The sequence below is a fragment of the Carcharodon carcharias genome, chromosome 13 (assembly GCF_017639515.1).
Source record: "Carcharodon carcharias isolate sCarCar2 chromosome 13, sCarCar2.pri, whole genome shotgun sequence".
In the NCBI taxonomy this organism is placed as follows: domain Eukaryota; kingdom Metazoa; phylum Chordata; class Chondrichthyes; order Lamniformes; family Lamnidae; genus Carcharodon; species Carcharodon carcharias.
In genome coordinates, this window is record NC_054479.1 from 73,339,415 (window position 1) to 73,352,167 (window position 12,753).

Sequence of the window (12,753 nt, forward strand, 5' to 3'; positions counted from 1 at the left end):
GCAAAGAATGTTAGTGGTGTGGAAATCTCTCCCCAAAAAGCAGTAGATACCAGCTCAGTTAATATTTTTAAATCTGACATCAACAGGATTTTGCTCGATAACAGCATAACAGTATAAAGTGATAAGGAGCGAAGCAAGTGCATGGAGTTAAGAAACAGATCAGGCATGATCTCACTGAGTGGTTGAATGTTCTAATGTGCCTCCAATATTGCAGTACTGAGGGAGTGCTGTCCTGAAGTGTCAGCCCAGATTTTATATTCAAGTGTCTGGAGTGGGACTTGAGGCCAAAACCTCCTGACTCTTCTGAAATAAAGCTAACACTGAGCCACGATTGATTCCTCTAATTCAGATAGAGGACAAAAGCCATTCCTCTTTATTCACATTGTGTAGTAAACTACTTCCCCAATTACTTCATTTCCTATAAACTGACTGACTGAAGACCACAGCACCAGCTACCATCACCAAGCCACACAGACCAGAAAGGTTACACATATCGATAACTGGGTTGTCGAGTTAACTGATTTCAGGTGGGGTGAGAGGGGCACAATGGTTAGCGCTGCTGCCTCAGCTCCATGGACCTGGGTTCAATTCTTGACTGTGTCTGTGTGGGTCTGTGTGCATGCGTGTGTCGGGATAAGCTTCGACCCTGAATTGGATGAAGTGGTTCTGGAAAAGTGAGTGAGTGACATAGGTAGGGTGAGGATGGGGGTGTTACAATGGACTTGAGCTCAGAAGCAAAGCCACTGCTGGTAAGTGTGTATGGATATTGAGTGAAGGTAGGATTGAGCTTTGCTGTGGCAATAGCCTGCTCACACTATCTGTCTGGACTCACATACCATGAATAACTTCCTGGAATTAGAGAAGGGTTCTCAGTACTTATAGTACTACAGATCTGAGTCACACCTTCAGGAGAGGAGAAAGGAGGGTAAAATGAGGGAGAAAAATCCATTTCAACATTATAATTTGTAACATTCACACTATACAAGTGCCAGGCAATGGCCATCTCCAACAAGAGAGAGTCCAACCATCTCCCCTTGACAGTCAATGGCATTACCATCACTGAATCCCCCACCATCAACATCCTGGGGGTTACCGTTGACCAGAAACTGAACTGGACCAGCCATATAAATACTGTGGATATAAGAGCAGGTCAGAGGCTGGGAATTCTGCAGCGAGTAAGTCACCTCCTGACTCCCTTAAGCCTGTCCACCATCTATAAAGCACAAGTTAGGAATGTGATGGAATACTCTCCAGTTGCCTGAATGAGTGCAGCTCCAACAACATTCAAGAATGGGCACTTGAAGGAAATAAACATATAGGGCTACAGGGACCGAGGGGGAGTGGGACTGACTGGATCGCTCTGCAGGGAGCTAGCATGGGCTGAATGGGTCAAATGGCCTCCTTCTGTGATATTAATGACTCTATGACTCTAAGGCATTTGACACCATCAAGGACAAAGCAGCCTCCTTGATCAGCACCCCAATCACCACCTTCATTATTCACTCCCTCCTCCACCAAAGCACAGTGGCAGTAGTGTGTATCATCTACATGATGCACTGCAGCAACTCACCAAGCCTCCTTACACACCATCCTGGCTTGGAAATATATCGCCATTCCTTCACTGTCACTGGATCAAAATCCTGGAACTCCCTTCCTAACAGCACTGTGGGTATACTTTACAAGAAGGCATCTCACCACCACCATCTCAAAGGCAATTAGGGATGGGCAATAAATGTTGGCCTAGCCAGTGAAGCTCACATCTCATGGAAGAATAAAATAAGCTAATTCATAAAATTTCTCCTTTAGCTTGAAGTCATTCATTACTTAATATCTATAGAGATAAAGTTGTGATGTGGGCACCTAACCTCAAGATAACCAAATCCTTCGTGACAAAAGGTGTTTAAAAATTCTAAGATTAAAATATTGCCCACTTATTTTGATTTTTTTTTAAAAAGGTGGCATTTGATACCAAGACTCTCTTAAATTATATTTTCTACACAACCCTTTCTGAATCTTTGTACATCATACTTGTGCCAAATCACATGCAAGTAACTCATTGCTCACCCTGTACCCATTCACTCTTCATTTGGCGACCCAGACTAATCTTCATTTGGCCACCCGGACTAAATCAGCCTTCAGGTTTCTCACTGGGATTTCCATTTGATGCTCCAAATCATGAAAAGTGATTGACTGATTCCAGAGGGTGTAAATCACAGTGTGGGACTTTATTTCACAGTGCCTCTGCAGCAGATTTATCTCAAAAACACAGCTTCTGCTTGGGGTTACGGTGCTCATGTCATTAACTAGATGTAGCTTTAACATCCAATAATAATTGTGAATAGATCTTTAATAACATTCAAACAAGTTTATAATGACGATCCACACTTACTGATCATTAAGTTCCTTCACTTCACCTTTTATATGGAATGGTGACCTGTGGGTCATCTTCAGAAGTAGATAATATCAACTGCATTAAGGTCCAAAGAGATCAACTGATCTGAACAATGCTTGATGCGACTGGTATACTTAACCACCATAGCTAACATCACTACTAATAACCTCATTTACAGAGACGCTAGCAGAGTGGTATTATTACTGGACTAGTAATCTTAAACGTCCAGACAATGCTCCAGAGGCAATATCAGTTCAAATCACCACTGCAGCTGGGGGAGCTTAATTCTATTGATTAATAAATTTGGAATAAAAGCTCATCTCATTAATCATCATCATTAAACTTACTGGATTGTCGTAAAAACCCATCTGGTTCAAAAATGTCCTTCAGGAAAGGAAATCTGTGCCCTGACCTGGTGTGACCCCCACATTACTCCAGATCCACAGCAATGTGGTTGATTCTTATCTGCCCTCTGAAATAACCTAGCAAGCCACTTAGTTGTAGCAAACTGTACAGGAAAAGCACTGTGAGTGCACCTACAAAACATGGACTGCAATGATTTAAGAAGGCAGCTCACCATTGCTCAAGGGCAAAAAAGGATGGTCAATAAATGCTGGCCTTGCCAGCAATGCTCATATCTCAAGAACTAATTTTTAAAAAAGCATACTGTATTCTGCATGCACAACATCTTCAGTTTAGGCAAGTCTGGCTGCACGACTCAAAAATGTTCAAGTAAACAGCACTGCTAATGCAGGTCAGAGAAGATGCAGCACTCCTCATCCTGTACACTGTTTCTGAACAAATAGCTCAGCAAATATTTTTCACTCTACTTAGAGCTGAGGACTCTCAAAACAGCGCCTTGTATACCTGATTCAGAATGCACAAATATACAATACCAAGAACCCATAAAATGACACCAAAACCTTTCATTCCATTAATTAAAGCTAAATTTCAACATTCCAATGTTAATGGGCCACCTTCTTACCCAATGTGAACACTCCCACTTTCAACAGTCACACAAGATAGTCCCTTCAAGCTCTGCTGAAGATGCAGCTTGATAATAGAATGTGCACATTCCCAATCCATGGGAAATCTCAGGAGTAACCTGGAGATGAAGAACTGACGTCTCTTCTGTTGAAGGGTCATGAGACTCGAAACGTCCAACTCTTTTCTTCTCCGCCGATGCTGCCAGACCTGCTGAGTTTTTCCAGGTAATTCTGTTTTTGTTTTGGATTTCCAGCATCTGCAGTTTTTTGTTTTTATCTTTGACGTCTCAAATGTGTCAGTGCCACACTAATACACAATATGCTCTCTGAGGTAAGATAACATCAAAATGACCAAATAAAAGCTCAGTTCAAGTACCTTTGTTCTTACATGGCTCAAGTGTTATTTGCTTTGCACTGAAGTTGTGTGTCAAACATATTTATGTTGTGATTATAATCACTTTCGTGCTTTTTTCTTTTAGGATAATACTTTTCAATTTTTGAACGTGTTTGTTTTAAAAAATATTTATTTTTTTTAAAAATGGATAACTGGCGAAGGGTGTGTTCAGTTTTTGTAAAGTTCACTTCCCTTAAGGAAATACTGATGATGCCAAACCTGATTTCCCTGTTTGAGGATTGGGTCCTACTCTCGTTCCAATCTGCAACTGAATCTGGAAACAATTGTTTGGGCTATGGAGACCCCTCGACGATTTCTCTTCAACAGTATGAGTTAGTGGGACTGTTTTTCATCGTAATGAATTCTTGATCTGAACTGGAGGGTAGAACACCGCTTTATTGTGCTGGTTCCACTTCAATGTAAATCAAATTTAGGCATTCTGGTATTCAGTGCTCCCTTCAAATCATTCAGTTAATTAGATCGAGTCCCCGAGCTGAGTGTGGAAACATTGTGCAGTCATAACTCTGCAGGTATTGGAATTGTCTGTCGCTGGGAAGCATCTATGGCATTTCACACAGATCTTCAGGTGGGGCAACAGGGTGCAGCTCAGGGACTTGGCTTGGCAAAAGTTCGAGCTCAACCCAACTTGGTGTCACAGAGGTATTTGAATTCAGAAACATACCACTCCAATTTCAGGCTAGCCTGAACTAAAAACTGAAACATGGGAAACTGGAAAACTTCAATAAGTCCACATGGAGCAATTTTTATAAAATGTGGGGCTGAAGAAAATGACTTAATATTTGTTAACTGGTAACAAAGAACAGGACTATGATAGGGCTGTCATTAATGTAGGAGATTCAGGTCTGGGGCTCTTACACAGCAGAGAAAGGTCCTCCAGACACCCAGGGGCAGAGTACTCGGAAAGGACCAAAGATCTTCTGTCTAGCACATGAGTCTGTTAGGTTCACTTGACCACTCACACCCATCTCTATCAAAGAGGTAGTGGTACTAGTGTTGGCAGTATGGAGCTCCTCTTTCACAGCACGGACCACCAGATTGGAGTGCATTTACAGTGCAAAACTTCTATGGCTAACAAAGTGTTGCTGGATCCTTCATTACTAAGTTTTTTATACATAGAACTGTTTTGGACACTAAATGGATCATACCAAGAAACACTTTCTATTTTTTCCTAATTCTCTCACTTGCTCTCTTTCAACCAGCAATGCATACTCCAGGTGTTTCATGGAGACCAGCATCTCCCCACTAAGCTACACAAATGCTTATCTTTAGATGTGAACGTACACAGGCTAGTTACAGCCAAGCCTACTCCTGTTCTCAACAGATGTTCACAGGATACACATGCCAATATTATGCAATATGTGGTGATAATGAAGATTAGCTAGTTCCCTTCTTACTAGCCTAGCAATACTATATGCCCCACCAGTTTAAGCATTTAATGAAAATCGACCCAGAGGCCTCATGTGTATGGCTCCATATCACATCTTACAGTGCAAATACCCAAAGACACATTAGGAAATCCTCACCTTGTCAATTTGAAATTACCTTTGTCACCAGCCAACCTCTCAACACCACATTTACAAAAGGTGTTCTCCATCAACAGAATTAGTGGCAATGACAGTGTTGAAAAGTTACACTGCGTAACACTTGGTGAAAAGATCTGCTGTGTTTGACCGAGTGTAATTTTTACCTGAGACGGCTGCGTGCAGTTGGAGTGACTGAAGCTGTGGGGGATGAAGATGTCAAAGACAGTTGTGGAGATGTGGCTCCCATTCCCATCAATGATGCTGGAGAGGAACCATCTGTGACTGTCAGATCACGTTTAATCTCCTCACTGCTTCTTCGAGACACTGCAGAAAAAATGAAATGATCACTGAAAATGCAATTCTGGTGCCTGCCGCTATCCAACAGTACATCTAGGAGTCCAGCAGAGACTGGTACTCAATTTGAAATAATATGGCACATCCCCAGTCAGCAAATGGGAAGTTCTGCATCTAAAATAAAAATGGATTATTTGTAACTATTTTGGACATTGGATTTAGGATTAAATTGTGGGAGTTTATGATAAATTTCCATACCAATTTTGCAGAAATTAGTATTCAATGCTTGCGTTAACATGGTTTACAGATATTGAGAAGACCTTCACAGCTTCTGCTTCTGATCTCAGCGATGGAATGTTCACATTGAAAAACATTCCCATGAGTCTCAAAACAATGGTTGTAAACTTCACATGACTATCATTAGTACTATTTTGTTACAGCAAAGATAAACACAACAGAATATAGTACAACAGTACCTTTTCTTGTGGATGTAAATTTAAAGAAAATTATTTCATGGAAGTGAGATGGTTTCTAAGTGTATATATTGTTGGTTATTGTTGTTCATGCTGACTGATGGAATAAAAAGAATCATAAAATCCCCCATGATCAAAATGTTCTCTTCTCTTAAAAATATAATCAAACACTACACTGGTGATGGCCACATGTTCTGCACATCCTTTCCTCATGGTTCCTACACTTTAGGTAACACACACTAAATGTCCTGCTTAACTACAAAAGGATCGAATCCTTTTTCTCCCCAGAAATATTCTTTCCATCTCTCCTCTTGAAGGTAAAATTAGAATATAGATTGCATTATCTTCTCTGAAAACGTCCCTGATTGGAGAATACCACGATGAGAAAACAGTTAATATTCCTTAGCAGTATGACTGCTCTAAGTTTGTGACTGATTCTTACTGTACTGTTCAGAACTTTGTCATTAGCTGTTTCTTCACGTCAACCATGTACAAGACATACACAAATCACTGAAAGCTTCCGGACAAATATAAAAGATAATCAAAATGGTGAATGTCTATCTCGAGGCAATTGGAATTTAAAACTGAGGAGGTTATTGTTTTGGTTGTCAGACCTCCCCTGAACGCTGCATCCAGTTTTGGGCACTGCATCTTAGGAAAGGTATATTGGCCTTCAAGAGGGTGGAGCATAGATTCACCTGAATAATATTAAGCCGGTAAGAGTAAAATTATGAGGCCATGTTGCATAAGCATGGCTTGTATTCTTGAGTTTAGACGGTCAAGTTGTTTAAAATGAAAATGGAATTTCATTGGATAGATTCAGAGAAACTATTCATTCTGAATGATGGATTTTTTTTACTCATTCACGGGATGTTAGCGTCCCTTTTGTTGCCCAAGTCAAATTGCTCTACTTGTTCCCCACCCCCCCACCCCCCTTAAACTAGGTTATATTTCACCTCTTTTCTATTTTTACTTAGTTCTGTTGAAGGGTCATTCGGACTGGAAACGTTAACTGTGCTGCTCTCCGCAGATGCTACCAGACCTGCTAAATTTTTCCAGGTATTTTTGTTTTTGTTTTGGATTTCCAGCATCCACAGTTTTTTGCTTTTATCAAATTGCTTTTGTTCAGGTGGTGTCATCTTGTGTAAGCTGTCCCTGTGGTGTAGGGACACCCACAGTGCTGTTAGGGACTGAGCTCCAGGGTCTTGTCTTAATGACAGTGAAGGTACAGTCATATATTTCCAAGACAGGTTAGTGGGTGACTTGGAAGGGAACTTACTGATGATGGAGTTCTTATGCAACTCCTGCCTTTGTTTTTCCAGCTGGTAGAGGTTGTGGGTTTGGAAGATGCTATCGAAGGGACCTTGGTGAGTTGCCCCAGTACATCTTGTAGGTAGTGCACACTGCTGCCATGATGTGCCGGTTGTGGAGGGAGTGAATGTTTAAGGTGGTGGATGGAGTGTCAATCAAGCAGGCTGCATTGTCCTGAATCCAACTCAAGGGGCCAGAATCTTAAAATTAGAGCTCGGCCACAAGTGAAATCCTTGAATACTTTATCACACAAAGGATAGTGGAAATTTTCACCAAAAGATCATGAATGCTGGTTTCTTTGACATTTCTGCTGTGGAGGTTGAAACATTTTTATTGAGCAAGAGAAACGTTGCAAAAGCAGGTAAATGGAGTTGAAGTACTGATCAGTAATGGCCTAATTGAATGACATAAACAGGCTCAAGAACAAGGAAATTGGAAGTACAGCACCAGCGCTAACATAAGATTACACTGGAAATACGGCACAGAAACAGAGCATTCGGTACTAGTCCATGCCAGTGTTCCTGCTCCATTCGAGCCTTTTAATCTAAATCTATTGTCATAACCCTCTACTCCCTCATACGGTTGTCTAACTTCCCCTTAAATATGTCTAGACTATTTGCTTCAACCATTCCCTGTGGTTGTGAGTTCCGCATTCTCACCACTCTTTAGGTAAAGATATTTCTTCTGAATTCCCTGTTGGATTTCTTGCTGACTATCTTATATTGATGGCCTCTAGTTATGCTCTTCCCCACAAGAGGAAACATTCTCTCTGTATTCACTCTAACAAAACCTTCTATAATTTTAAATACCGCTATTAGGTCACCCCTCACAAGGTTGAACAGCCTCCTTCTGTGCTATAAAAGTACAGATTCTCCTGAAAACTTTACTGGAGTACAATTTCACAGGAGAAGGTGTTTCTGTACTATCTCATCCAATAGCTAATTCTTCCTGAGTATGCCTGATGTTACATACCAGAAAGCAAGGTGATAAAGGATAGAACTGCAGCCAATATTTCCACATTCATTTACAGGCTGACAGATTACAAACATCCAGTTCAGAATCCAACAACCAGTTTCAGCCTGTCCCTATTTAGAAGAGCACAACTGAATCCCCAGTTCATCAGAATCACAGAGAAGTTACAGTGTAGAATTAACAGTGTACAATTAACAGATTTCCTTCTTTCACTTTAAATAAAAATTGCAAGTGTATATGTACAACCAAAATTTCAAAGCAAGCTAAATCAAAAGCCTTCATATTCTGTACAAAGCATTGCACTGCGAGACACACTCTTCTAGGACCCCTAACAATTTTTCCGTAAATGCATTTCTTTTTGTAAAACAATCAGACAGTTGTTGCCTTGTATCCACTCAATTAATTTTAGATAGTTCCTCTCTCTCCAGCATGTTTTGCAAGCCAGCAAGGTCAATCTGTAACCTTTTCTCACTCTCACTTTTCATAGAGTTTCAGAAACACTTCTCTCTGAAAAGCATCGCCCTGCAGAAATGTGGCTTTTATGTCAATTGATCTACACTCCAATGAATATGTGGCTGAAATAGTTAAATAGATTTTTAAAGATTATTTTCCAGCTGTGGGGGAATCTACTCGAACATCTGTATCACCCAGTAACTCTTCAAAACCCTGAGCAACTAGTCTCGTTTTAGCCTCATCTGTCCCATCTTGAAGGACTTCTTCAGTACAAATCCCCAAATTGGTTGCCCCTTATCTGTGTGATGAGATCCCGAGATCCAAGGTTAACGGGATCAGTGGGAAGCGTGTGTGAGCTGTTGCCTGCATCAATGACTTATCAAATGTTTTTTGGGCGCTAAACTCTGATCTCAAAGTTTGCTTTTCTCCTAAGAACATTCCTATCTGAAAGAGAAACTAAAACTTCAGATTTCTGGGAATGAACTGTGACCTCAGGTTGCTACCGAAATGAAAACCAGAAAAAAGGCAGAGCCATAATATGAGCTGGGCAGTGAAGTTCAGTGCAGGCAGAGAGCTGCAGGTGGGAAGTTTAAAGAAGGAAAGCTAAAGTCTGAATCCGGGATTCGGGATAAGAAGAGTAAAGTTACTGCTGCCACTTCAGTTGTTTTGCAGGGTCCGATTAACCAGAGTTGGCTCTTTTGGTGAAGACTGTGCCTGTGGGACTTGGATTGGTTAGGAGCGGTTGCTGGAGGAGAACTGGTGTTTAAAGCCTGTGTGGAGACAGGAACTGGAACTCTACCTGAAGAAGACAGAGCTTGAAGGACTTTGTGGCTGAACATGGTGCCACATGTGCAAAGAGGAACTGCCAGTAAATCCATAAGATTCATCTTTGTTTATCTGTTACTTAATGTGTAATTTATAGTTTATATTGAAAACAATTTGCTTATTAATTCATGTTTAATTTGTGTTATTTTTGATGGTTAGAGCAAAAGTCATAAATGAGATCTTGTCCATTGGTGTCTTCAATTGGGGCTCATTTGATAAGGTTGGCTCTTATTTTATTGGTTTACATGGAAATCATAACACTGCTACCTCAGAATAAGCTCCAAACTTTCTCCAGCTATCTGATTCCCACTGTTTTTCCTCTCTTATTAGTTTATCCTGAAGGTTATTGGCAGCCACTAAAACTTCATTTTTATGAGGACTTCCGTTTCTAGTTCTGTTGAGAGACTGCTCTGTAGTCTTTATTTCATTGTCTCATCTATACAAGCTATGGCCTATACATCCACTTTTATGTCTTTCTGAACTATAACCACAAGGTCTCCCTCTTGCACAGTTAGGTGCTCTTTCTCCGTTTTCTGATGCAAGAGTCACTTCCAGACGCAGTTTCATTATTTGCACTGTGCTTTCTCACTCTCCACTCTTTTACCCCATTCTGCAGTCCATGGGCCTTGTTTCTTGGCCATCATCCTCAACATTCAGCCAACATTTAAAACTTGCTAGTAGCTTTTCCTGCAGGTCCCGCGATTGTCACATTCCTCTGCTCACAAGGCCCCTGTCACCCAAGTACCCACCCTTGGCAATTGGCTTTTCGATGTGATAGATCTGTCATGTGTGTCATGATCGCTCACATTACCTCTATGCAGCACTTGATTCTGTTCCTCAGAACCTTAATCACAAAATACGAGCATTTGAAGTACTAAAGTCTCTTATTTACTTCTATCAGTTGTTCAGGTTATAAGACTTTGTAATTAATTCTGATTATCATAAGGAATGAACCTTAACAGTTTGCCATGTTTGGTAAGTGGTCTTACCATCACGACTGATTACTTTACCAGGACCTTTCCATTGCCTATGACCCTCTGTTCTATAGTCTAGGAAATCTTCTAAATTAAATCCTTTGTAGGGTGGTCTTAGACAATGCCTCAGTGCTGTTTGAATTTTCCCGGAGACCTCAGCCTTGATAAAAGTCTGCCTCCCTGCAGGTAAAGCATTCAAGTATTCAGAAAAAGTTGAACTAGTTGCAATATCTTCTAGTGCCGGAGGACTATCACACAGCACGAAAGGCAATTTGGGATTTCACCCATGGACTAACTGATAGGGTCTATAACTTCCAACCACCTGGAGCGAATTTCCTGCATCAGCTGCCCATGCCAGGGTGGTTGTCAACTTGCAGTCTTGTTAATAAGCTAAAATTGTGTGCAGCATTTCCTCGATCATCGCACAATTCCTTTCACAAGAAATTTCATGACCATGGTATTCATGACCGTATTGTTCATATTTTCAAATGTCTCTGAGCTAGTCATTGGCAAATTCCCTTCCATTATCAGTAAGAAGCTATTTTGATGTCTCAAGCCCAGTCCCTATCCATCTTTCCATTACTTTGTCTATAGTAATTCATTTGTCCTTATTATGAATTACTGTAGGAAGACAAAATCTGATTGCCAGCTCCATAAAATATAAAATAAAAATATTTCTATCTGTCCCATTCTGTTAGATCCATGGCAACTACTTCGATAATCACTTGCCAATGGAAGGCTCACACAGAACGTGGCTGTCTTCTGATACTTTTTACAAACTTTCAAACTTCTCACTAATCTCTTCTTGCACACTCTTCATCTACAACACCTGAATCTTTTTGCAGAATTTTTAATCTTTGACAAGTAAAAATAGCAGGTTGTTTACGTTACTTTACAACAATTTGCCTGATGTCATCAATACTTGTCTAACACTGTGATGAGAAGCACCAGATTTTGTTAGGGGCATACAACAATGACCTGAGTGCATGCTGAAGACAAACTGACTTCTAAAAAGAATCGTGTTATCATGCTCCGTGTCGATTCATTTCAGAATCACAGAATTGTTACGGTGCAGGAGAAAGCCATTTAGCTCATCATGTCTGCACCGGCTCTCCAAATGAACACTACAATTCAGTGTCATTCTCCTGCCCTTTCCCTGTAACCCTGCACATTGCTTCTATTCAAACAATCATCTAATGCCCTCTTGAATGCCTCAATTGAATCTGCCTCCACCACACTTCCAGGCAGTGCATTCTAGACTCAAACCATTCGCTGTGTGAAAAAGTTTTTTCTCACATCATATTTGTTTTTTTTGCAAATCAATTTAAATCAGTGCTCTCTTGTTCTTGATCCTTCTAAGAGCGGGAACAGTTTCTACCTATCTACTCTGTCCAGCCCCCTCATGATCTTAAATACCTCGACTAAATCTTCTCTTTGCCTTCTCCTCTCTCTCACTGTGCCTTTTTCACAGAAGATTTACTCAACAGCATAGGAAACTTCATCCGTACCTATAAAATGGCTTACTTCAGCTATTATACATGGAATTACAACTCTTTTTAGTGACCTCAATATACTGTCATGACCAAACTTAAAGCAAGTAGTACTTTTATAATCCTAACCTTGCATCAATCCTCACTTAATTTTAGTGAATCAAGATAACATTTTAACCAAACTGTCCAACATATTGTTGAAGCACAAGCATTTGAGAGAGGCAGTGGTGTAGTGGTTATGACACTGAACTAGTAATCCAGAGGCCCAGGATAATATTCTGGAGACACAGGTTCAAATCCCAGCAAGACAGCTGGTGGAATTTAAACTCAGTTAATAAATCTGGAGTTTAAAAAAACTAGTCTTGGTATTAGTGGCCTTGCAACCATTTTCGATTCTCATGAAGCCCATCTGGTTCACTAATGTCCTTTAGGGAAGGAAATTCGCTGTCCTTACCTGGTCTGGCCTACACATGATTCCAGACTCTCAATGTCCTTTGAAGTGGCCTAGCAAGACACTGGTTGTATCAAAACCACTACAAAGTTTACAAAAAGGAATGAAACCAGGTGATCACCCACCATCGACTTAGGCACCAGAAACAACAATGGCAAACCCAGCCCTGTCGACCCTGCAAAGTCCTCCTTAAT

The 12,753-nt window shown here is 40.6% G+C and overlaps 1 protein-coding gene across 11 annotated transcripts in view; it reads right to left on the reverse strand.

Moving 5' to 3' along the window:
- The window catches only part of specc1la (sperm antigen with calponin homology and coiled-coil domains 1-like a), a 388,745-nt gene that overhangs the window by 124,890 nt on the left and 251,102 nt on the right, over nucleotides 1-12,753 (reverse strand). For all 11 annotated transcript variants that reach the window (XM_041202169.1, XM_041202167.1, XM_041202168.1 and 8 more), the window contains one exon: nucleotides 5,481-5,640. In XM_041202169.1, the coding sequence (XP_041058103.1) occupies nucleotides 5,481-5,640 (160 nt within the window). The remainder of the gene's footprint in view (nucleotides 1-5,480; nucleotides 5,641-12,753) is intronic.